General features: G+C 39.7%; 1 protein-coding gene across 2 annotated transcripts in view; it reads right to left on the bottom strand.

The window, feature by feature from the left end:
* Window positions 1-9,251: 9,251 nt before the first annotated feature.
* The window catches only part of PNPLA8 (patatin like phospholipase domain containing 8), a 123,571-nt gene continuing 105,912 nt past the window's right edge, over window positions 9,252-26,910 (bottom strand). For both annotated transcript variants that reach the window (XM_030215919.1, XM_030215918.1), the window contains exon 10: window positions 9,252-10,031. In XM_030215919.1, the coding sequence (XP_030071779.1) occupies window positions 9,757-10,031 (275 nt within the window). In that variant the 3' untranslated portion in view covers window positions 9,252-9,756. The remainder of the gene's footprint in view (window positions 10,032-26,910) is intronic.

The raw sequence follows: 26,910 nt of genomic DNA, 5'->3' as shown, positions 1-26,910 counted from the left end.
CTACAGAAGACGTCTGACCGCTGTGCTTGCCAACAAGGGTTTTGCCACCAAGTATTAGGTCTTGTTTGCCAGAGGGATTAAATACTTATTTCCCTCTGCAGAATGCAAATAAATTCATATACTTTCCACAATGTGATTTTCCGGATTTAATTTGTGATGTGCTATCTCTCACTGTTACCAATAACCTACCCTTCAATTATGGGCTGCTCATGTCTTTGTCAGTGGGCAAACTTACAAAATCAGCAAGGGATCAAATACTTATTTCCCCCACTGTATATATTTGTGATGTGGATTGGCCACTGTTGAAAACAGGATATTGGGCTTGATGGATCTTTGACCTGACCCAATACAGCAATTCTTATGTTTGTATGTTCTAAAGGTAGGGCGATTACTAGGGGTGGCAACATCTTTTAGTTACCTGTGGAGTATCGGTAGCCTGGTCTTTGGAGACTGTTGTGACCAAAGCCATTGAATGGTCCTCCGTGTGAGGTCAAGAGTACAGTCACCATGTTTCAAAAGGTTATAATACTGATGCTTCCTGGCATCTTGCCCAATAGTTGACATTGTGGGCTGGCAGTGTCAATGAAGCGAATGACTCCTTCCTTTGTTTTGGGCAGGAATTAGTTGATGCTTGGATGTTTATGGGCTCTACCAATGCTTAATATTGAGATTGACCAATTCACTGCTGCAGCTCCTGGACCCCTTGAGACTAATGTTGACATCAATGCACCAGACAAAGAAGTACCAAAGATATTCTCAGACTGCTCTTCACTGCCACAAAAACCTCTCTTTGCTGTCTGAAAGCACAGGTCAGGAAGGAAAGCCAAAAATGTTCCATAGAACACAGTTTCAAATATATTTTTTTCACAAAGCACAGCAGGCACACATACCAATGGCTCCACAGAAGAAGACAGAGGGAGGACTCGTACAATAAGTAGAAAATCAACATGTACACAAGTTGGGACTTCTCAAAAGCTTTCAAATAAATCTAAGCTAAGGAAGCTTCTCAGCACAGGCTGCATTGGTTGTCAACCATCTGTGAGGACTTCCTATCCTGCTTGTCTTTGGAGAACCACATTTGTTATATTTTGCATTTAAAAATACATTTTAAGGCAAAGGACTTGGGTGGGATACAGAAAGGAAACAAAACCAATCATGTATTCTCAAAAGGCAGTACAAATATAGGGGCCCTTTTCTGAAACATGGTAGGGGTAGAGCGTGGCAAAACAGCACTACCACCGGGTGTGTCCAGGTGATCTGCAGTAGTTCTGGGTTTGTCACACTAGAAAATAATTTTTATTTTCTACTGCGGAGTGGAGAGTAGGCATTCCTGGTGGTAATCGGGCAGCACGGGCACATTGCAGTGCACAGTCCAATTACTGCACAAGTAGCGCGTAAACCCTTACCACTTACTAGATAGGAAGTGATAAGGGCTCAGGAGGTAACAGACGCACACTAACTTGGAAATTAGCGTGTTGCCATTAATGGAAGAAATTGAAAGTCAGCCATTTAGAACTACGCTAAAAAGTGGCTGGAGTGTGCGGGGAAACCCACATGCTATAATTACAGCCGGCCACTATATAGCGCAGTTTAGTAAAAGGACCCCATAGTTTTTGGAGCATGACAGTGATCAACACACAAATATAAGAACTTTGTATGTATATTGTTATGACTGTTTTTGTGCTTTTCCATTTTGTCTTTATTTTTAAATGGTTAGGTTTTTGGTTTTATCAGATTGAATTCCCCGAGGCATTGCCGCCAAGAGGGGGGGGGGGACAAAATTCCCTGGGCCCGGGCCTGCAAGGGGGGCCTGGCGCTGCAGTCCCCAATCTCACCCGCCCTCGGCTCCGTCGACTGTCCGCCACCGGGCCGGGCCCCCACATTGAAACTGTGATATCACAACCCCTCAACTGTCACCTTGCTCCGTGACTGAAAGCGCAGCCAGCAGCGGCAGATTGGATTCGCCTCCCTTCGGGCCTTCCCTCCGTGACCCGCCCTCATCTGATGTAACTTCCACGAGGGCGGGACACAGGGAGGGAAGGCCCGAAGGGAGGCAAATCCAATCTGCCGCTGCTGGCTGCGCTTTCAGTCATGGAGCGAAGTGACAGGTCAGGTGAGGCACTGTGATTTCAATGCAGGGGGCCCGGCCCGGCCCAGTGGCGGATGGAGGGGGGCGGGTGGGAACTGCGTTACGGCGACCTGGGGGTGGCGGCGACCTCGTGGGCCTGGCCCAGTCTCTCGGCGGCCCTGCCCTGAGGCAGTTATTTTAAGATGAAACATAGCTCACTTCAAGAACAAGTATGAAGATCTACTGGAACTCTGACATTTAGCTGAACTGTAGTGAAGGTTTTGGGATAGCACAGTAATAAACTAAAAAAAAAAATCATCTCAAATATGAATTTGGTCAAAAACCTATATATTAAGACCTGTTGGTCAAAACAGTTGCAGTAATTTAGATTTATGGCATACTATAAAGACGTGCTTGGTTATAAATGTTTTAAAATGTATTTTTGGAACATAACCTTACCCTTACAATTACACTGAACATACATGCAGCCATACTGGAAATGAAAATGATTACCAAGAGGTTTTTTTTAAATCCAAAATGCAGTATAAAATTAATAATTGATGCACAGAGAAAATATTTAAAATCAAATTATGAAAATTTGACAGTGGACAGAGCAAGAATAAGAAACAAATATAAAGAAATATGACTAATGATAAAACATTTTTTTTTTCAGAAAGCTGCAGATTTCAAAGGACCTAGTGGTTAGGGTGGTGGACTTTGGTCCTGGGGAACTGAGGAACTGAGTTCAATTCCCACTTCAGGCACAGGCAGCTCCTTGTGACTCTGGGCAAGTCACTTAACTCTCCATTGCCCCATGTAAGCCGCATTGCGCCTGCCATGAGTGGGAAAATGCGGGGTACAAATGTAACAAAATAAATAAATGAACTGACGAGGTTAGTACTTGTTAAAAATCATTTTCAAGACTTAAATTTTAACATTAAACTTGCTAATTTATATACAATATGGTTAATAAATTGGGGATAAGATCAATTAAAATATTGCAAGCTTATCTCACTATATGACAAAAGATACATATTTGACAGAATATCTGTTCCAGCATTCAGTACTATGAACTATGCCATCTTTGCTGAGCCCATCATGAAGAGATAGCGCACCGATCAGTATACAGCCGTGATCTTCAACTTCAGAGCTTCCCTTGCTTTGTGAGAAGCAAACAGCAGTTATGACCGAATAAATGGTTGTCACAACAGGATCCAACATATGCAAAATGCTCTTACTGCAGAGTATACCCACACTTTAGGAAATGTCAGATGGTCAGTTGGTTTTTGTGGGGACCTGTCAGTTTACTCCTGTTCCTCTAAGTCTCCAGTTCAGTCAGATGCAGGGCTAGGATCCAGTAGCATCAATCTTAATTTACAGCTGTCTGCAGATATTTTCTCTTATATCACCTTCCAACTCTCTCGGGGCATCTTTTACCTAGCTACAGTAAAAGGGGCCCTGTGGTAGCATCAGCATGTGGATCTGCCGTATGCCAAGACCCCTTTTACCGTAGCTGGTAAAAAGCCAAAATAAGGAAATGGCTGTGTGGTATCAACAATCAATGACACTATGGATCTTAGTATCATACATCCAAGCCATAGAATACCTCTATAAGGGTTGTAAGATCACATAAAAAACATAGGCATAAGAAATAGTTATGAAAGAGGCGGGGTCTCCGGAAGAAGCCATATCAAAATGGGGCCCTGTTGGGACTTCTACCTAGGAGTTGACGATCATTTGAAGCTGTTTATGAGTAGGTCTTGTTAAAGCTAAGTAATAATTTTCTTATAAACAGTTGTTCAATGAAAGTTATTGTGAATTAGAGCATACAGAATTTTTTTGTCTATTCAACAACGGTGACTAGGAGGTTTTTTTAGACCAGTGATGACTTGTTTGACCAGCCATAAACAAAAGAAACAATAAGTTCCAAGAGTGTGGTTTAAGGTCTAAATGAGGTCTTTTCCTCCTAATTTTTAATCATCAAAACGTTGAGAAAAATAAGAGACTTCATTTTAAATCTTTAATTAAGGCACCATACAGTGTTTATAGGGATATGTGTGGTAAGTAAACACTTGCTGCATGGTCATTTCCAGGGGGAAGCCCATACTGCCACCTATTTAGGAGGCGGTAGGGGCTCCTGTGTTAACCTGGTGGTAACTGGGCAGCGAGAGGCACTGCCCAATTACTGTTGGGTAACCCCTTGGTGGTTAAAGAAAAAAAAATTCTGGTCCCGGCTGAAATGGCGCATGCTAGGTACGGCACTACCACCAGCTCTCCCAGTGAGCTGGGGTAGTGCTGGATTGGCGTACAACAAAGCAGCAGTAGTCACCTCTGGATAGGGGTAATGCAGCCGTATTCTTTCCGGACCCTTGAAATCATTGTCCTTAAATTCATCCACTAGCCCCTGGATTCTATATATAGGGCACAAAATTGTACGTGCAAATTTGGGCATGAGCCCAATTTGCGCACACATTTTAATCAGATAACAAACCAAATAGCGCTAACTGGGTGTTAATAAATTCCAGCACTAATTGGCAATAATTACAATGATCGCGCACATCTTGCTAGGTGCTATTCTATAAAGATGAGCGGGTAAATTCTTGTTTGCAGATCTGAAAAGGGGACATGGCCATGGACATTCCAAGAATTTGGAACGCCCATGGCCATGTCCCTTTTTCAGATTTGTGCGCACTGTTGCAGAATACACCTGACACTTGTGCCTAAACCCGGAGCTAGACACTATTCTATGTTTTAATTTCTTTATTAGTTTTCTTATAACATTCAAACATGAATTAGTTATCAGAAATATCTGAATTTTAACATATAAAGAAAAAATAATATAGCAAATCGCCAGGAAATTCTACAAAAAGTTTTTGACCACAACATGTGGATCCAAGATGAAAGTAAAATAAATTCAGCAATTACATTCTATTATTAGAGCAGAGAGCATACCAACAATACAATCAGACAGCAGCATTATTCTGGTTAGCTTCTACCGGGGGGTTCCTCATCCTTTCTTTACTTATTACAAATTCTTGGAGTTTCTTGGGGTCAGTGAATAGAAAATTATTATTTTCATAACTTATGAAACATTTACTAGGAAATTTAACAAAGAAGGTTGCCCCTAGGGCTACCACTCTTAGTTTAAACACCAAGAGTTCCTTCCTTCTCATTTGAGTTTCTTTAGACAAATCTGGAAATATATTTATCATACCACCCATGAAAACATCTTTCATATGTTGAAAATATAATTTCAAAACATTGATTTTGTCTAATTCAAAAACAAAAGAAACAAGCAGAGTTGCTCTTTCAGATTCCACTGATGTCTCTAGAATTTCGGTGACATTTAAATCTTCTCTAAGCATTTGAACATTTGTTCTCATATTTCTTTTTATATAATATGCTTTTGCAATCGGTGGAAAATTGTCTTTTGTAAATCCCAGGATATCATGGAAATATTTCTTTAAAAGTTCCATCGGGGAAATAAAAGTTGAAACAGGAAAATTAAGAAATCTCAGATTATTTTTTCTAAGTTGATTTTCAAATGATTCCATTTTCTTTACAGTCACATTTTTTTCCTTTATCAGTGCTGACATTACTTCCTTAGCTGTTTTCATCTCACATTCTAATCTTTTAAAGTCACTCTTTTGTTCTTCCACTTTATTAGACACCTGTTGCAAATTATTTTTAAGTTCTAATGTCTCTCCTCGATAGACACTATTCTATAAACGGTACCAAACTCGGAGTGCTTTTTATAGAATAGTGCTTAGTGCCATAGACAGAATTTGGTCTTAGGTGTCATCATTGCAATAGAACTCTAAGCCCCTTCCGTCTACCTCCAAACACTATAAATGCTGCAATGGCAGCATTCCCAGTCCTGGAAGCCCTGACCCAAGATTCAAAGCCTTAGGGCTCTGTTTACTAAGCCGCGTTATAGGCACGTTAGCATCTTTAATATGCGTTAACCATGTACGTGCCTACAATATCCCTATAGGCGCCTACATGGTTAGTGTGCGCTAACTGTAGGTGCGTAAAAAACACTAACACGTGTTAGTAAACAGGGCCCTAAGCTGAACCACATGATGGAACTCAAAAAGCAGTGTTTTATGTCAACAATATGCTTTCTTTTTAACAGACTGGTTTATCTTTCAAATGAATTACATTTGAAAATTCATCTAGCTTACATACTCTAATTAACCTAAATGCATGTTAATTACAATACTTACACCTAAGCACCACACTCGAAGTATGAATGCAGAAGAAAAGCAACAAAAGGATATTGAGCCTAAAAGAAAGTACTTTACGTACATTCAAAAATTTATAAAGTACGAGTCAAGAGTGCTTTTTCAGAACATGCCACGCCACCACTAATTCTGCCAAAAACACATACCAGGCATACAATAAAAATAAACACAATTTTAGATTTATTTAGAATGGCATCATACCAATGTTTGTTTTAAAATTTATCTGGCAATTTTCATCAGGATAACAGATATTTATGAGTGGAGAACATAGGGGTCTTTTTACTAAACCACGGTAAAAAGTAGACTGCGGTAGTGTACGCATGTGTATTGGGCGTGCATCTACAAAAATATTTTTTTTTAATGGGACAGGAAAAGGATCTGCGGTAAAAATGAAATCAGTGCACACCCAAAACCGGCCTGAGCCCTTTACGCCACCCATTGATCTAGTGGAAAAGGCTCACATGCTATATGCGTGGTGACCAGTTGGTGTGCGCCATGTGCCGATTACCACTGCGTGTAGGAGGAAATAAATAAATAATTCATCCAGGCATTATGGGCATGCGCCAAATTTGAAATTACTGCCAGGAGGGCATGCTGGCCTGGTGATAGTTTCATTTTGACATGTGCGTAGAGCCCACCGCAGCTTAATAAAAGAGCCCCTTAAACATATCTTTACCAAGTTTCTAGGTCTCAAATGACTGAAAGCTGCATACTATGCACCAATGGCAAAAATTGACAATGTTTTATTAACGTAATGTGTAAAGTAATGTGCTATGTCTAGCTGATATTCCATCTATATGCTGGTTAGGGCTGGAGGAAGAGAATACACGATTATGCTTTATATGCACTTTGGCTTCAATACTGTACATCTTTCAAGCTCTATAAAATAGCAAGTATCTGGAAGTTTTCAGTCTTTTTTTCCTCTTTCTGCTAAAAAAGGAAAGGGGGTGGGACTTGATATACCACCTTTCTGTGGTTACAATCAAAGCAGTTTACATATTATATACAGGTACTTATTTTGTACCTAGGGCAATGAAGGGTTAAATGACTTGCCCAGAGTCACAAGGAGCTGCAGTGGGAATCAAATTCAGTTCCTCAGGATCAAAGCCCACCGCACTAAAAACTAGGCTACTCCTGGCTCAGGGGATACTAGGCTCCTCCTTTGTAAAGCAACTTATTTGCATATGGTCTTTCCCTCAATGAAGTCCTGTGAACATGCATAATACATTTGGTTATCCACAAGCTTCCATTTAAAATTCAGCCATAAATGGGCAATGTCGCTGATGTCCATTCCTACTCTTACTTGCAATTTTTACAGCAGCAGTAAATAACAGAAAGCAAACCTAATAAAAAAATGGTAGAACATCAAATGTGATTTCATAGAGTAAAAGAAAAGGTGATCTAGGAATAAGACAAAAAAACAAACAAACCCTAAAAACCCTCCAGGACAGAAACAGAGAAAAGTTGATTACTATGAGGAATGCAGGTAGATGTACCAATCAAAGTACAAAAAAGTGATGATAAACCCCAAAAATATGTTTAGTAAAAGGACCCCCATAGTTTTGTTACCCACTTCATTTTTATATCCTAGATGCAAAAGGGGTATATATTGCACATAGGCCATTACAAGAAATCATTATGAAAGAGCAGGGAAACGACCAACTAGGCTTACAAGTCTCCTCATTTGGAATGTAAGTCCTTATTGGTCACATTTTCCCTACCCTTTCACAATAGTTTCTTTTAATTCCTGGTATGAATTCTCCATAGAATACTATCCATCCCAGAAATCTGTCTTGCTTACTTCTCTCCATCCCCTCTTTCTTCAATGTATTAACTGTTGAAATTTGAACATGGTAGAAGGAATTTAAAGTTGTTTAGGATGGAATTTTTCCCTCCCTAATGCTTTTATTTTTTTTTAAACATCTTCCTCAAGCCCATGTGAAGAATGGAAGGAAGTGGTGGGCTAAAAGTGGTCCAAGAAATTTTTTTTTTTGTGTGTTAAAACTAAGACACTGTGGACAAACAGAAGTAGAAAAAGTAGGGAGAATTGGATGAAGGGACAGAAGGACAGTAGTTCTACTATGGAGTACTATATACAGTAGATCGATATGAGAAACAAAGATCAGAATTTGAACAAAGTAACTTTTCTTTTTAGGATACACTTTTCCAGAGCCGCCAATCTACCCAATCCTAGGAAGATGACTTTTTGGCCAGTCCTTTTTTTTTTTTTTTAATTTTTTTTATTTATATCAATGCAGTGTGGCACTTGTCGTTCCAAAATCAGAACTACAGGTCCCATAATGCATCATGGTGGTGTTGTCTGAAATCCAGGCTTGGCCACAAATCTCTCTCCTGGAACTGGGCAACTTGGTAGCTCTGCATTCCACCAACAGCAATATGCTTCAGAACCTGCTATTGCCACTTCCTTGATGCAGAAGAACTTGAAGACTTGATTAATATTTATTCATGTATTTATTTAGTTTTAGCTTATGCCTATCAGTGAAATACTATCCTGATAAACTCTGCCCCCTTACACCCTTGTTAAGATATAGCCCTAAATTCTCCAGCTAATTAAAGCAATAACTTTTACCAATTTTGAAGACCACTGGGCTTGTAGTTGGCCTTTGAAGTTATCTTGGATAGTAACTGGGACTGCACATACCCTTCACAACTTATGAGGTGGCTCTAAGTACATACTTCAAAGACCATCTTTCTATGTTCATACCAATGAACTATTTTTTTTCCTAATAGAAGCATTGTACAGGAGTGACTAATTTAACAAATATTTTCACTTGCAGAAATAAATCATTTAGTTAACCTTTCTTTCCTATTGAGAAATGTTTCTAAAGGTTTAAGAGTCACATTCAGTTTTATGTACAAAACTCAGTATTAATTTGTGTACTCCTGTTCAAACAGTGCATGAAGAATAATACTCCAAGTTAAATATACATATGATTTATTTAGACAAAATGGTAGGGAAAACTGTAATGCTTGATTGACTGCTTCATACCAGACCATTTAACCAACCAAGCATGCTGCTTCATGAATCACAAAAGCTATCTATAAAAATTTTGTGCATTTCATCTGTCAGAATTATCAATAGCGTAGTTAACACAAATCAATACTGTAGTTTAATAAATATTTCCAAATAAAAACTGTACAAAAATCAAAACAGCAGCAGTATCTTGGTAAAATTTACTCACACTCATAAGCTGAAGAAAGGTAAAAGACTATCCTAAAACTGTATTCTTTTTTAAATATGCAATACTGGACCTGTGTTTAATGGAAGAAAAGTATACTCCAGCATCTATTTTCCCCCATCATTCCCAAAGCTGGAAAGTATAATATATATGAAGTCTGCAATGATCCATTGTACTGGTCCAAATTCCCTAGTATAAGCTTCATACAAAATAATAAATCCATGGTCATTTTTGTATTCAAAGTTCACAATTTGGAGGAGAATGGAAGACCTTCATACATATCTGATTTCAATTTGAGCCAGTCACTAATTTTTTGGTTGGTTGTCTTTTCCTGTAATAATATTTTGACTGCTTTTTTCAATTTTTTTTCATTTCTTTCTAAATAATTGAGTCCATCCATCCGCAACTGACCGAGCTTCTCTTTGCGGTTTTCATCCAGTGTTATTCCCTCGTTCATAAAAGGATTAAATCGGAAGTAGGTATCAGGCGGCAATAGGGCTTCAAGCATGATATGAACTTCTGTTTTGAGACATAAAAAATTCTTATTTAGATATTAAAAAAATAAGACAGCAACAGCTTCATCAGTTTTATTAAAACTCAATTGTAATCAAATGTTATCCAATAAGATCTGTTAAGGCTTTCCTTTAAAAGCAATCCAGATAATTAGAGGATATGAATAATAAATCTCACTTCCCCCAGTCTGTAATAGGACTTTGTAAACGTTTTTCTTCACTTTTGCTATTATACTACCACGCAGTGTACGGAAAAATAGGACCACTTACATAGTTTCAAAATAATTTGCAATTGTCTAAACATTAAGTGTGACCTTTCAAAATACATTATTATAATAGTTTACTTTTTTTTTCTTAGTTAATTCATAATTTGTGTTCAAAGTGTCCTCTTTCAACCTTGATACATTCACGATTTGTTGGCTCAATGAATTCTGGGGTTTCATTAATTAAGAGCTCAACTGTTTTGCGAGCTCAATTCACTGGTGCTCCATCCTATTGAAAAATAAAGTAATCGGAAACATCCTGAATTTCAGGCAGAAGTTTCTGCTGCAGTCAGACATTTTTGGGTTATTTGGAAAAACATGGGGGGGGGGGGGGGGTCCCCCATTTTTTCTGGACACAGTGTATAATATGGTTTGTTTTCCATCTTCCATTTTAAGATGTACTACCTTTAACATAAAACTGTATTAAGAGGTTCCTTTATTAATTTGCAGCATTTTCTGCTGTTAAGGCATAGTAGATGCAAATGTTACACGTTAACCTGAGGATTCTATATATCACGCCTACAGATCCAAGCAGATTCTATAACAAGCTAATTAGCACTGGTAACAGCACTTAACAAGCAATAATGAGCACTAACTGGCAATAATTAGAATTTACATGCACAACCTTAGTGTATTCTGTAACGAAGTGTGCCGAACTTCTAACACACGCAGGCAAAAGGGGCATGGTTATGGGCGGAGAAATGGGCATTTTGTGGGCATTTCTAAATTTACAAATGTAGTTAGTGAATATGGCCCAGTGTGCGCAAATGTACGTGTCAGGATTTACGCCACATTTTCATTGGTGTAAATGGATGCACGTAGTTTTAGGTGCTGAGGCATCAACTAAGTATATTCTATATACTGCGCCTAAATCTAGGTGCCGCTTAAAAAATATGCTTTGTTGACACTGATTTCCACACTGATTTTTTAGGCACCATATACTGAATCTCCCCCTAAATGTTGAGGTGTGCCCAGTATGTCCCCTGCACTTACCACACAGAAAAGGTCCTTACCACAATGATGAACAATTAATGTGGATACGCTTCTATGGAAGTGGCAAGTGCATCTATGCCAATTGCACATATGATAGCAAAGCTGGTTCAAAGGATTGTGGTGCTCTGAGACAACTCTTGTTTTGGCGCCCACCCATCTTGGTGCCTACACCAGCTCCTCAGCCGCCAGCCCCTCACTTACTCACCCACCCACATCAGCATCATTCCTTAACTGTTCTTTAAATAGTAGCAAGAATGTGTTGCTTTGCTCCCTGATCCAGTGCCTCACCTGGCTCATGCCTTAAGCTGGCCCTGGTGCACAGTACATACCATGTGCTAACTGCAATATGTAGTCCATGCCCATTCTCTGCCCATAACTCACCCAGTTCTTGCCCCCTACCACAGCATGCCAATAATGCGCAAATTAGTGTGCACTCTCATGCCAGCAAGGTAATGTGTTGATTTGCACATTAACTACTTCACAGTTTAGTAAAAAGGCTCTTAAATTATCTCCTATGGGAAATGTATTTCAGCTTCCAATAATACTATCAAAATAATAGTTTGACCTTAAATGCTTTATTTCTACTGTAATAGTTTTGTACAACGGACACAAAGATATTTTATTCTTAGATGAACTTGGGAAGAGAACAATGATTTCTACTCTTTCCTGGACATTATATTAGAAATAAAAAAAAACGTAAGCTATATTAACAGTTGACAAAAAAAATACCAGTTGCTTCCTTAACAGGATAAAAAAATCTTACATGCTGTGTAGCTTTTTTCTACTTCCAAGCCTGAAAAAACTTCCTTGCCATGACAGAGGTTTCTCGCTATCTGTGCTTTACCTTCTTTTCAAGAAAATGATCAATTTAGCACATTATTTTAACACCTCCTAAATCTAAGGAGGGGACAAACGCTGTCCTTTTCTCAATCAATTAAAGCAACAGAATTATCTAAACATACGTTTATCCTTTACTACTACAATAATTTCATAATATGATGTAGTTTTTAATTCCCTGGATTACATATAAATTACAGCAGACTCTTCGATTCTGTTCATTCGCCTCCCTCTTAATCATTCATTTCCTCTAATTATTCATTTTCCTTTCAAAGGATCTGAGGAGCTGAGAGACAGCAGTGGAAATTTGGTCATGGTTTGTGCTGGGAAGGAATTCTAAGGCAGTCTGTTCCTTTAAGATCACTGGTATTTCCCCTTATTATTTTGCTGCATTTGTATCCCACATTTTCCCACCGATTTGCAGGCTCAATGTGGCTTACATTATGTTGCAATGGCATCACAATTAACAGAGTAAGAGGTTCAGCATATTGTTACAATTAATGTGCAAGAATAACAGGTAAATAGGGTAAATAAAATGATAATACATAACATATAAGAGAGAGCAGGATAAGATATAATGTTCAATAATGATATGATAAAATAATCAAATTAGAAGGGATCAATATTGGTTGGTTCTGGTATAGATTAGGAATCAAGTCATTAAGGAGCATTCTTTTTGTCTCTTTGAACAGGTACGTCTTCAGTAACTTGCAGAAGGTTGTCAAGTCGTGCGTTGTTTTTATAGTATTTGGTAGTTTATTCCATAATTGTGTGCAGAGGTAGGTGCAGCTAGATGCATGTATTGATTTGTATTTAAGTTCTCTGCAATTGGGGTAGTGGAGGTTTAGGAAAGTACGTGATGAACTTTTGGTATTTCGTGCTGATAAGTCAATTAGGTCTGACATGTATGATGGGGCCTCTCAATGGATGATTTTATGAGTTAAGGTGCAGAGTTTGAATGCAATTCGATCTTTCAATGGAAGCCAATGCAATTTTTCTCTAAGGAATTTGGCGCTTTCATATTTCGCCTTTCCAAATATGAGTCTGGCTGCGGTGTTCTGGGCAGTCTTGAGTTTCTTAATGGTTTGCGCATTGCATCCTGCATAAATGGAATTGCAATAGTCCAGATGGCTCAGTACCAATGATTGCACCAGTTTGGGGAATACCTCCCTTGGGGAAAAAAGGTTTCACTCTTCTAAGCTTCCACATTGCATGAAACATTTTCTTTGTAACATTTTTCACATGACAATCTAGGGTAAGATTTCAGTCAATAGTAACACCCAGGAGTTTCAGGGTATCCGCAACAGGAAGAGTGTGGCTTGGTGTATTTATATTGGTATAATTGGTCTTGTTATACTGCGATGAAAGGATAAGACATTGTGTCTTTTCTGCGTTAAGCTTAAGCTGAAATGCATCCGCCCATGAGTTCATTATTTGGAAGCTGTTATTAATTTTATCAGCAATTTCTGATAAGTCATTCTTAAACAAAATATATATTGTAATGTCATCAGCGTAAATATATGGGTTTAGGCCTTGGTTTGATAGTGATCTGGTCAATGGTAACATCATTAAGTTAAAGAGAATCAGTGAAAGCGGCGATCCCTGAAGTACTCCACATCCAGGTCTCCATGGTGATATATGATATGATCGATTTAGATATCACTTGGTATGTTCTTACAGTTAGGAAGCTATGAAACCAATTCAATACATTTCCGCCAATTCCAAAGTATTCTAGAATGTTTAATAGAACACCATGGTTAACTATGTCAAACGCGCTGGACATATCAAATTGGAGGAGAAGAACATTATTACCAATTGCAATAATTTGTTTGAATTTAGTCAGAAGTGTTATAAGGACTGTTTCTGTACTGTCCCTAACCTTATATGACTGTAAAATCTATCTCCTCGGCATCTTCCAATGGCTGAGAGATGTGCTGATATCAGATATACTGAGAGCTTGAAGGTACTAAGGACACAAACAACTGTTTGTTTTAGAACCCCCTAAGTCCAGTCAAAAAAATAAAAAGTCAAAGAAAACAAAACCCCAAAAACATATGCATGCTGGAATAAAGTATACATAACTCCCAAATTCAATCGCTATCTTGTAAAATCAAAATTGTCATTTGTATGAACCGTCATATTTAATTAGTAAAACAAAGTCTTAATTAACCATTACATTATCTACTTTTTGTATTCAAAAGATTAATAATCTCATTTTATTTTTGATATCTATTTACTTGATTCAAATTTCAAGATGGATAACACTACCAGTAATACAATATTTTTACAGCTGATTATGTGCATAGTCAAAATTTATGCTTCTTCCCCTATACAATAAATCATACATCTAAAAAATGCAACATCAGATCACGTGATGCAGTGAGTCAGGGGCGTAGCCACGAGTGGGACTAAGCCCACCCAGCAGTGATGAACCTTTTCCAACACCAGTATTAGGGAACAAGCTAGGCTCCTGCCACTTTTTTTTTTTTTAAATCTCCCTTAGCACCTGTTCAAAGGTTTGCCAAAAGCATGTAAGAATCACTGCCGCTGCTGCCAGCTGACCCAGTAGCCTCCCTCTGCCATGTCCCCCCCCCCCCCCCCCAAAAAAAAAAAAATCTAATACAATTTCCTTGGAGGAACATGGCAGAGGGAAGACTTCTGTGTCAGCAATTCTTACAGCCGGCGACCCTTTGAAAGATGCTGCATGGGGGAGAGGGGTAGAAGAGAGGGAAATTGTTGGGCACTGGGGTGGAGGGGAGGGAGAGAAGGAGATAGGCTGCATGGGGGGAGCAGGAGAGGGAAAACTGTTGGGCATGGGGTGGAGGGTAGGGAGAGGAGAGATGCTGCACAGGGTGGGTAGATGAGAAGGATAACTGCTGGACATAGGAGCAGAGGAAAAATTGTTGGACATGACGGTGGAGAAATGCCGCGGGGGGAGGGGGGGGGAAGAGAGGAATAATTGTTGGATGTAGGGTAGGGTAGGAGAGATGCTGCACAGAAGGGATGAAGGACAAATGGAAGAAATGTTGAACCTGGGAGGGAGGGAGAGATGCTGCACAGGGGACAGAGGGATGAGGAAGAAATGTTGGACATGGTGGTGGAGGGGAGGGAGAGATGGAAAGATGCTGCAGGGGGGAGAAAGATGTTGCATAGGATTCAAGGGAGGGAAAGGATGCAAGGAAGAGAGAAAGATGGTGGGCAATGGGAGAGAAGGAAGAGGAAAAAGAGAGGGAACAATGTTGGAATTAGGGTGGAGGAGAGGGAAGTTGAGTTGCTGCACAGGAGGGGAAAAGAAGGATGGAGATGTTGGATCTAGGGGCAGAAGGGAGAGATGCTGGACTATGGGTGGGATAGAAAAGAGAAGGAGAAATGGCTCTGCGGGAGGGGGCAAGAGGTGGAGATGTCCACAGCTAGGTAGTTTCCTTTTGGATCTCTGCTTAGTGACCTGTTTCAGTTTAATAGTTTTGGTATGACCCCCCCCCACACACACACACTGATACCTTCTGTTTAGTTGCCAAGATCACTTGAGTGAAATAAGGTATAACAAATGCCAAATAAATAGAATAAAAATCTGTAGCAACATTTATGAAGCTGTCTTGCCACAAGTATTGGCAGCTATAAGAAGTTAGCATGGCTTGCATTTCAGAGCTCCTCTTGTACTCCATGGGTTGCTGAAATGACATTGCTGGAAACTGTCTAGCTATAGTGCACTATTACTATACCCCTGGGGATATTCTGCACCATGAACAAGTAAGGTTATGAAATCAGGAAGCACACCACACTAAGAATCTCTCAGAGTTCTCACAGTGCCTCGTCACAGAATAACCTTTGACCAGGCTCTCTCCAACTACTAAAATCAGTCTTAGAGAATGGAATCATTATCAAAACAATGTGTGAACATTAGGTATATAAGGTGCTTCATAGGAACCAGCTTCATGGGTGCTTCAGCACCCCCAATATTGAACAAAATCCTTGACTGTGTTCAGGGAAAGGTAATTTACATGACGTTTAAGCACCCCCCAATAATTTTGAAAAGTTGGCTCCTATGAGGTACTTTGTATTTCAGTACTTTGAGGTAAACTACCTAAAGCAATCATATGTGTGGGGTATAAGAACAGTCACATGCATACTGTATCAAGGATACCTAGAAATATAATGCACTACTAAGATGTCCAAAGCACATTTAGGGTTCTAATAGATTGAACTTTTGTGGTAACTTGGAGAAACAAATGTATTCACTAGACGTTTCCATACTCAAGACTACTATAACTAGAGGTATAGACAACTTGAATGAAAAGTGCACAGGCACAAAAACACAGGCATAGAGAGGCTGATGCAGATGGCTTAGCATACAGCTTCTAACACAAGCTGAACGTATAATTTTTGCTCCTCACCACAGTAAACTAATGGTATGCACATTACTGCCATGTAAAGTGTGAGCTTTAAGAAAAATCAGCATACACCATGGCAGTACTATGCAGTCGTTTGCTGATGAACAGCAAAAAGAAAAGAAAAAAAAAAAAAGGTCTCCTTTCCTGTCAGTGCATGAATGGGGACTGGCTCCCGCACTGACAGAGAGGCATAAAAAAGCCCATTGCCTCGGGACACCTTTACCGCCCCCCCCCCCCCCCCCACCAGAAAGGAGACATCTCCCAGAGCTGCCCCCATAATTCCCCTCCCCCCCAACACTACCTGAAAAATCCCAGGTAGTCTTGTGGACTCCCCACCATCTGGATCCCCCCTCCCAGTACCCTTTCTCCCCCCACTCACAGCACACAAAAAAAAGATCCAGAGCCACTATTCATACAGAATAAGAATTTGGTGAATTTTTTCTTCATTAGATTGTAAGCTCTTTGAGCAGGGACTGTCTTTCTTCTATGTTTGTACAGCGCTGCGTATGCCTTGTAGCGCTATAGAAATGCTAAATAGTAGTAGGAATAAGAACACCCCCATTAGTTATTTTATCTCCTGAGGTAAATAGCCTTTCAAGCTCTGTCTCCTCTTGTAAAAAGCTAAAGGGAAGTCTAGAAAGATTAAGAGGATATTACCAATGACAGTCTAATTTTATTCTGACACCTATACTGACAACTACTTTTGATATGGTACAAGATGCACAGAAGGCTATTATGACACACTAAATTTAAAACTAGATCAATTTAAACAGAATGAATATATGTGAATATGTGCAGTTTTTCCCTTTAATATGAAGTCTGATATTAACATTTTAGTAAACAATAATGCTCTTGAAAATCAGATACATTTTCACAGGCTGTAAAACACATTTCTCAAGAAAATAAAAATTCAAGCACGCATGGGCTAAACACAGAATATCTCTAAGGAAGAAGGGATTGTAGAACTTAGAAGCTGGTATGGATGGGAAGACTGAGAAGGCTATATGAATTTTATCTGCAATCATTTCCTATATTTCCTATCCTGCAACTATGGCTACCAATAGTCCACCAAGAGGAGGAAAGAAATTGGAAAAAATTAATTACATGGAGAAAAGAGAAGCAGGATGATGCAGAATTCAATGCTGGTTTGTGAAACGACAGTATGAAGGCCCAAAATGCAGTTGCTATAGGTTGTGACAAATTCTGACATAAGCAAAACACTGATTAGTACTTAAATGATGTACACTGCACAAATCCAAACTTGGAACAAAGTGTTGTATGAACGGTTTGCCTTAAAATGGTTGGCAGGAGCTCCAATTTGTGACTTAATGCTGACTGGAAAGAGAAAAGAATCAACAAATGGAAATTATGGATGTTTACAATTTTTCAGATGGATGGTTGTTTCACTTTAAAATTTGCCATGGTATCATGTAGCTTGATGTATCCATATAAAAAAAAAAACTGCTGATCATGAAACAGATGAAAAATATTGTGTATTTTTCAAGACATTTGACTAGGAATAAAAATGTAACTTCTAAGCAGATCTTTTTGGTATATATTATCAACCTCTACCCTGTTGCGACTGCTAGTTTTAAGCAGAACAAGGTTGATGTGACAGTATATATACATGTGAAATTTATTTATATTCATGCACTGGGCACAAAGCATCAAACTTTTAGTGGTAGGGGGAAAAAAAAAATCAAATGCTTACATAACACATTCATTTTCAATGGGCTTCATCAGCATTGCCACGTGGGAATCGCTAGCACGGCTTCTTAAAAGAGGTCCTCAGTAATTTACCTACTAAATAGAAGCCACAGCCTGATGTATAAATGGATTAGTATATATTTTTGTACTAGTTTCATCATGTGTTTGCACTTGTACTGAAAATGCATCAGAAAAACTCAAGCATTAAAAAAAAAATTAGTGCAACAGACATCTGCAGACTTGGTAAGAAAGAGCTGAAAATGGGAATTTTTAGCACGCGCTTTGCAAACATTTAAGGATCCATACCAGTGTTTTCCAAGTCCAGTCCTGGAGTACTCTTGCCAGTCAGGTTTTCCGGATATCTACAACAAGTATGCATGAATTTGAGTTGCATACACTGCCTCCATTATATGCAAATCTCTTTCATGCATATTCATTGTGGATATCCTGAAAACCTGACTGGCAAGGGGTATTCCAGGACTGGACTTGGGAAACACTGATCTATACGATATAGCTGCATTCAACTTCTTTAACTGATTACTGTAAACAAGAACATATTTCTAGGGGGCTACGGATGAATAAAGCACCCCATTTGTTTTTGGACGATGAACAGTTTGTGTCACAGTGGATTAGAATCTTGAATAGATGCTCCCTAGATTTGATGCTTTTGGTTATCCAAACTGCTCAACGCCATGTTGAGTAAGTAAAAATTAAAACAGATACTCAGTTAAAACCTGTGTGTATTAAACAAGAGTTTGAACCACAGTTCACCGATTTGAAAGAAAGTCAACTATTTTTTGTCAGGAATTACATATCCATATTAAAAAATTTCAATGGGACGAGAAACACTATAAGGAAGGGTATGTCTACCCATGGATGAGACTGGAGAATGACGACCATGCACTGGTTGGCAGAAATAGATTGGAGGCTTCTGAACCCTTCTCTGATAGTTCTTTCAGTAGCAGGCATAGATCAGGGGCAGAAGGCTCTTTTTTACCATCAAATTCAAGAAGAATGACAGCAACCTGGCACAGCAGAGGACGCCAGGGTCGTGTCCCTCAAGACAACTCTCAACTCAGGGAGAGACAACCATAGTTACTCTGTCATCTACTGAAGAAGCCCTTTTGGGCAAAGGTCTTTCTTTTATCCCTTACTCTTTACATGATGTATTTCAAGTAAGAACTGATTTCGAAACTTTTTTTTCATAAATTTCAACTAAATTACTACTTTTCCTCTCAAGAACTTCGACATTTAGACAGATCAATAGTTTCTGAAAAATCTGACTGGATACCTCCTGGACTGATTGGTTCTCCAAGATTTAAAAGCTTTAGAACAGTGCAAGTATTTTATTCCAAATCTAACTAAGGAGGAGTCAATAGCCTTGATGGCTTTGCAGAACTTGACCTCTGTGGTGATTAGAACAGCCGATAAGGGAGGTGCAATTTGTCCCTAAAAATCATTTAGGGAGATTCCAAGGTAGCATCCTAGAGGTGATTACCAGGCCTACAGCGTGGTGTTTTGTTTTCAGGTAAAGGGTAAGAGAAAGGGTACACCCAGGTCAGCTCCCAATAAGCCTGGGGTGTCTCTGCCACTTCGCAAGATAACAAACATTATTTGGTGTCTAGCAGACCCCAAACCATTTCTTCTTTTCTTCTTCTGGGGTTGGTGAATTCAGGCAGCAGTGAAGACAGGGCTTTGCTAAGCCAGGAGCAGTGGACTGCACCCCTTCAACCTGGAAGTCTTCTCATGGAGATGGAGCAGCATCCCGAAGCGGTGAGCTGGTAGTTGGATTCTCTGCTAGGGAGCCTGCCTCTTGTGACTTTGAATGACTTGAATATCTCCTTAAAGAATCCGTTCATTAAAGACCATGAAGATATTAGGGTTATTTCCCAGATGGTTGCAGACTATATACAGGATATATCTAGTTGTACTACTAAAAACGTTTCTATGGAGACAAAGCATGAAGAGCTAATTCAGAAATCTCAGCTCTGATTAGAGATAATGTTTTTCTGAATAGGAAAGTTAAGTATATGGAAAATCTTGTAAGGCACAATAACTTGCACTTTTTGAACTTTCCTAGATCACCAATAGTAACTCCTGTGGATATGGTCAGGAAGTACTGCATGGAAGTTCTCAATATAGTATCTGAATCTTTGCCATTAACTGTGCAACCCTATTATCTGGTATTGAAATGATCTGAGATCCCAGAAAATTATCCACAAGTTGGTTAAGCTTCTTTTGACCTCACAGGATTTTTGGAATCCTCCAAAGATGTAATAACACAAACCTACAATAGCCACTTTTGCTTTAGAGATGGACTGCAACAATATTTTACATCTGAATTTTTACTGATCTTTCGAATATATTTCAAAAGAGAGATGCCAGGATTTTCTGGAGCTTTGCACCAGAGTTTTGGCCCTTGGGTAAGTTTGTTTTGAAATTTCCTTGCTTTTGTGTGATATTAGATCAGTCCAATTCTTGTTTGATTTTTTTGAACCAAAACAGTTGATGGATTTTCAGTTAGTCAAAGAGGAGGCTCAAGTCTAAGTTAAAGTCCCTTGAGATATGTTTACTGTAAGAATGGGCTGAAGGGAAGTACAGAGTAATGTTTAATATTTCCTGATTTAATTTCCTAATGTCTTGGAATCTTAAATTAACTAGGATTTGAGGTTGAATGTTTATATTGTATTTCCTTGAGTGTGTGTGTATTTCTAAATCATGGAATTCATTGAAGTAATGTAAAAATCATTCAGATTACATTGCTGAGATCCATATTCACACTATATGTACCTGGGGACACTCACATTTTTTAACTTCCTCTGAATATATGTTTTAAAATCTAAGCTATCCCCGTGTTCCAGTGTTTTACACTCTGAATATTCACAATGACCCTTGTATAACCACCAGGTTATCTGACTGTCTCCTTCTGGGGATCCTTATTACAATGAGCCAGTATCTATGTAGACCAGTTTCTGAAGGCACTGTAACCTTCAAATCAAATCATACCCTAAAGATACTATCTATTTTTGACTCTTCTACAAAATGAAGCTGGGGCTCTGTACCTGCAGTTTGTGCTGACCTTGGATGTGCAATAATTGTATATAAGTATCCCACAGCAAGAAGCCTTAGAAGTAGTATTTTTTGCACTAAAGTGTCACCACCCTATTTTTCCTTTTTTTTTTTTTAAAGTTCCCACAGATTTTCTTCTACAGTTAACCACTGTAACACTTACTAGGAATTATTTTCTATTTGAAGTATTTTTACCAACATATCTCTGGAACAGTTATGGGAACAACTTTTGCTCTCTCTATAGCTAATTTATTTATGAATGTTTTTGAACAGAGATAGGTTTATTCTTCAAGGTAATTTTAATATGTAAACTTATAGGTCATTTCAGTGTGTGGTGTGTGTGTCTCAAGCACTTAAATAAAATAAATTTAATTTGATGTTTTCTAATTAATTTTTTCTTCCACTGTGAACCTGAAATCTTTGTATTGACTAAAAGAGCATCTTTGAAAATATGTTCTCTGCATTTTGAACATAGAAATTTGATTTCAAATTCCAACATCACACTTTTGCTACTGCTGCAAAATAAAGAGGCCACTCCTGGACATCATCTGAAATCTTTCTGTCAAATGGGTGCAAAAATATTTATCAAAGATATCTTGAAACTAGCATTTATTTGAATATATCCTTGAGTCTAATTCATAAGAATATAAGAATAGCCATACTGGGTCAGACCAATGGCCCATCTAGCCCAGTATCCTGCTTCCAGCAGTGGCCAATCCACAGTGCTTTTTTTGTAGAAAAAAAGGTGCCGGTACTCATTGTGGGCGGGGTCACCACATATGGCACCGCCCCTATTATAGCCACACCCACATTAGTCACACCCCTTATACCAGCCATGGCGCATATAAACAGACATCATTGAAAATATTAAACTAGTATAGGAGAAAAAATAATGTGATTTCTTTTCATTATAAATAATTTCTGTAAGCTGTTACAGCTCCAGTATACCCAGTGCAAAATAAGACAAATTCCAAACACTAAAATGAAAATAAAATGATTTTTTCTACCTTTGTTGTCTGGTGACTTTGTTTTTCTATCCATATTGGTCCCAGTCTCTGATTCTGCTGCTATCTGTTCTCTTAACTCCATTTCCAGGGCTTCCTTTCCATTTATTTCTTTACTTTCTTCCTTTCTTCTTCTTTTGTTGCCCTGCATCCATAAGTAAAAGCTGGGTCCTCCTCCATGGAATTGACTGGAGGAGGTATAACATGGATCCAGCTTTTGCCTATTTTCTCCATCCATGTGCAGTTTTTCTCCTCTTCCCTTTCCCTCATCTCCATCCATGTGCATCTTCTTTTTTTCTTTCCTCCCCTCCATTCATGTCCAGCACTCCCCCTCTCTCCTCCCCTCTATCCATGTCCAGCATTTCTCATCTCTCTTCCCTCCTCTGTATCCATATAAAGCAATAATTCTCTCTCCCCTCTCCTCCATCCAAGTCAGCATTTCTCCTCTCTCCTAGCCAACTCCTCCATCCATCCATGTCCAGCAATTCTCCTCTATCTCCTGCTCTCCTCTCCATCCATTTCTAGCATTTCTCCTCTCTCCCCTCTCATCCATGTCCAGCAATTCTCTCTTCCCTGTCCTCCCCTCCCTGTCCAGCGATTCTCCTCTCTCCCCTCCATGTCCAGCAATTCTCTCTTCCCTGTCCTCCCCTCCCCATCCAGCGATTCTCCTCTCTCCCCTCCATGTCCAGCAATTCTCTCTTCCCTGCCCTCCCATCCCATGTCCAGCAACTCTCTCCCCTGCCCTTCCCTCCCATCCCATGTCCAGCAATTCTCTCTTCCCTGCCCTTCCCATGTCCAGCAATTCTCTCTCCCCTGCCCTTCCCTCCCATCCCATGTCCAGCAATTCTCTCTCCCCTGCCCTTCCCATGTCCAGCAATTCTCTCTCCCCTGCCCTTCCCTCCCATCCCATGTCCAGCAATTCTCTCTCTCTTGCCCTTCCTTCCCATCCCATCAATTCTCTCTCCCCTGCCCTTCCCTCCCATCCCATGTCCAGCAATTCTCTCTCCCCTGCCCTTCCCATGTCCAGCAATTCTCTCTCCCCTGCCCTTCCCTCCCATGTCCAGCAATTCTCTCTCCCCTGCCCATCCCATGTCCAGCAATTCTCTCTCCCTTGCCCTTCCCTCCCATCCCATGTCCAGCAATTCTCTCTCCCTTGCCCTTCCCTCCCATCCCATGTCCAGCAATTCTCTCTCCCCTGCCCGTCCCTCCCATTATTTCCAGCGATTCTCTGCCTCTCCCCTGCCCTCCCATCGACGTGCGATTTTTCCGTCCCTCCCCTCTCCCATATCCAGCGATTCTTCGTCCCCCAGCGTCCTCCTTCACTGCCTGCCAGCCAGCGTCGGAGTCAGAAGCGAACGGTGCAGGCAGCGATTGGCTGGCAGCGTCGTAACTTCCCTCTGCAAGTCCCGCCTACAACTTCCTGTTTACGCATAGGCGGGACTTGCAGAGGGAAGCTACGACGCTGCCAGCCAATCGCTGCCTGCACCGTTCGCTTCTGACTCCGACGCTGGCTGGCAGGCAGTGAAGGAGGACGCTGGGGGACGAAGAATCGCTGGATATGGGAGAGGTGAGGGCAGGGGAAGAACGGAAAAATCGCTGCACGTCGATGGGAGGGCAGGAGAGAGGTGGAGAATCTCTGGAAATAATGGGAGGGGAGGGGAGGAGGAGAAAAAGGTGCCGGTACGCTGTACCGTTGCGTACCGGCACAAAAAAAGCACTGCCAATCCAGGTCACAAGTACTTGGCAGAAACGCATATTAGCTACCAATCCCAGGGCAAGCAGGACTTGACTCTCCAAGGTTTTGACTTGTAGTCTTGAAGCATTTCATTTAAAATAAGGTAAACTAAGCAAGGGATACTGAGCTCTGTTTATGTAGCAGTATGGATGATACAGCCAGCTCTAACAAAATATCATTGAAAAGTGCTAATGTTCAGTATTCCATTTGGAGCCCTCCAGGGACAGAAAAATACCCAGTGTACCTGAATGTAACTCACCTTGAACTACTACTGAAAAAGGTGTGAGCAAATCCAAAATAAAAAAATTTGTTTCAGCCTTCTATGACAACATTTAGAAACTGGATCATTGTCTTTATCCTGCTCAAAATATTCCAGAAGATGGCTATAGTTGCAAATAATTGCAAGAAGTTGCGTAGACAACCAATGCACTTTTGAGTGGCCTGAAAGTCACAGATTCATTCAGAAGCATCTATTTCTAGAAATGTTTTTTTTTTCATGGGTGACCAACAGAACATTGGGTAAACAATTCTTATTAAAGTCTCACTAACACTTATTTTCCTGTGGGGCTGTCCAGTCGTGTGTTTCGCCATTGGAAGACGTTGGGCATTTCCCTGCTTAAACACTGTGTTGATGATGATGGGAAAATATGTTTCAGCAGCTACAACAGCAATATCGGGTCTCTCTTGCTGATGGATTCTCTTACATGCAGCTGCGCCATTATCTTCAGACATTGCCTGCAGAACCCTTGACAGAGGATGCGATTGAGAGGTTGCAGGAGACCTTTTTGTTGACAAGTGATACACTTCATAGTGACCTACTCTAGCTGAACTTTCAAAAGGGGGCTTCAGCCTGGACAGCAGATTTGAGTTTCACAATAGAGGAGAACGTAATGAAGAAACTGATGTGTAAACTTTTAGTTAAGCTCACCTCTGTGGTGCATCATGAACAACAATACAAATTTTTGTTTCAGGCATATGTTTCACCAAAACAAGCTTTTAGGATGGGTATTGCTCCCTATAATTCTTGCCCAAGTGCTCTGCCTCTGATGCCACTCTTGGCCATTTCTTTTAGTCCTGTCAGTCTGTAGTGCATTTTTGAATGCAAGTTCCGTCGCAAGTGAAGCACATTTTTCAGTTTTGTCTTTCTCTGTGACCTTTCTACCTGTTTGATCATTATGCTGGCACTGATATTAAGCCTAACAAAAGAAAGTGGATATTGTTACATTATTTATTTCAGCAATGATTAACACCCACTCCACCTTATGTGACTCAATTTTTGATTGCTGGACCTTTTGAATGGAATCGTTTGCCAGCCGGACTGAAGCATAAGACCCATTTGCTGACACTTAAGCATAAATTAGTCATCTGATGTGTCTGGCTGTCTCTACTTCTACTGTTTAAGTATATGGCTGATATTTTGAACTTTTCTGCTTTTTGTTTATGGACGTCAAGGTTCGTTATTTGGTTTTGTTTGTTAAACTTCTGTGTAGTATGTGTTATGTACTTTTATGAGTGTACATTGTACCTCGCCCTGGATAAGGGCGGGTTATAAATAAAATCTAAATCTAATCAATGGTGAATTTGGTCTACTCTTTTATAATCTTATTTATTTTTATTTATTTTAAAAACTTATATACCACTTAATCAACTAAGTGGTTGCAGGCTGGGACCATCCTGGTCACTGGAGGAGGTTCCAATCCATCTGGGAACCGTTGGTCTCTTATGCGTCATAGAATGTGTAGTTGGGTCCTGAATTGTTGACTGTTTCATTTCACTCATCTCGTTGTTCTTTTCCCCTTTTCTGGATCAGGCCTGGATAAGAGCACACCAGGTCTGGTTTGTATTGACTCCGGATGGGGTGGTGGGTGGTTGGGGAAGGGGAAGGGGAAGTGGAGTGTTGGGGTTGCTATCTGTTAAGATGTTTCATTACGTTTCTTCTCCTGTGTGGTTTCTCAGTATAAATGATTAAAAAAAAAAAACTCTCACTAACTCTTATAAGATTGACCTCTTTCCACACATCACAAATCCCCAAGTTCTCTCAGAGTACAATGCATCGTTGCTGGACTAAATGCAGATCACCTCAATTCAGCTGTACTGCCACGTTTCGAGTCTGCTCAACATCAGAGAGGCACCATCAGATGTGAACATTACCATTTTCATTAAATCACATTGGTGAATATTTTTAAAATTGATTGCAGAAACAAATGAAACATCATATTACTGCAATTGTAACAGTCCAAGAAATGAGGTTTTATTATCTGAAGAATTTATATGCCTATATTTAAAGAACGGGATCAAGTATTTGTTAGAATATATATATCAGTGCTTTCATTAACTGCTAAAGTGTGAAACACTGATATTTCATGCATGATATAATTTTGGACATTGCTGATAATCTCCGCTCAAGATGATAATTCAAGGAATTCAAAGGCTATAATTTTAATTTCCAGCTTTCCAGTATGCAAACATACTTTCCTCTACGATCATTAATTTCCTGAAGATAAAGCAAGTAGTGGAGAAGTAGCTTAATGGTTAGAGGGCTGTGAATTAGGAGATCTGGGTTCAAGTCTCACTGAAGCTCCTTATGACCTCGGGCAAGTCACTTCACCTTCTATTACCTCAGGTACAGATTGTGAGTCCACTAGGGAAAGAGAAAATACCTTCTGAACCTGATACTAGCAAAATCTACACTAACTCATCTTGAGCAAACACGGAGACACATGTAATCAAATCCTGTAATTTGCAACAAAAACACTACCAATAAGCACTTTTATTTCCTCTGGGTTTAAATGCTTGCATTCAAGATTAAGTTGCTTTATTTGCTTTTCACACGAACTTTCAAACATCAGCTAAGCAATCATCCACATAAGGGGCCCTTCTACTAAAG

The sequence above is a fragment of the Microcaecilia unicolor genome, chromosome 10 (assembly GCF_901765095.1).
Source record: "Microcaecilia unicolor chromosome 10, aMicUni1.1, whole genome shotgun sequence".
Lineage (NCBI taxonomy): Eukaryota > Metazoa > Chordata > Amphibia > Gymnophiona > Siphonopidae > Microcaecilia > Microcaecilia unicolor.
The sequence above is the reverse complement of the archived record's forward strand: the minus strand, read 5'-3'. Positions and strand labels throughout refer to the sequence as shown.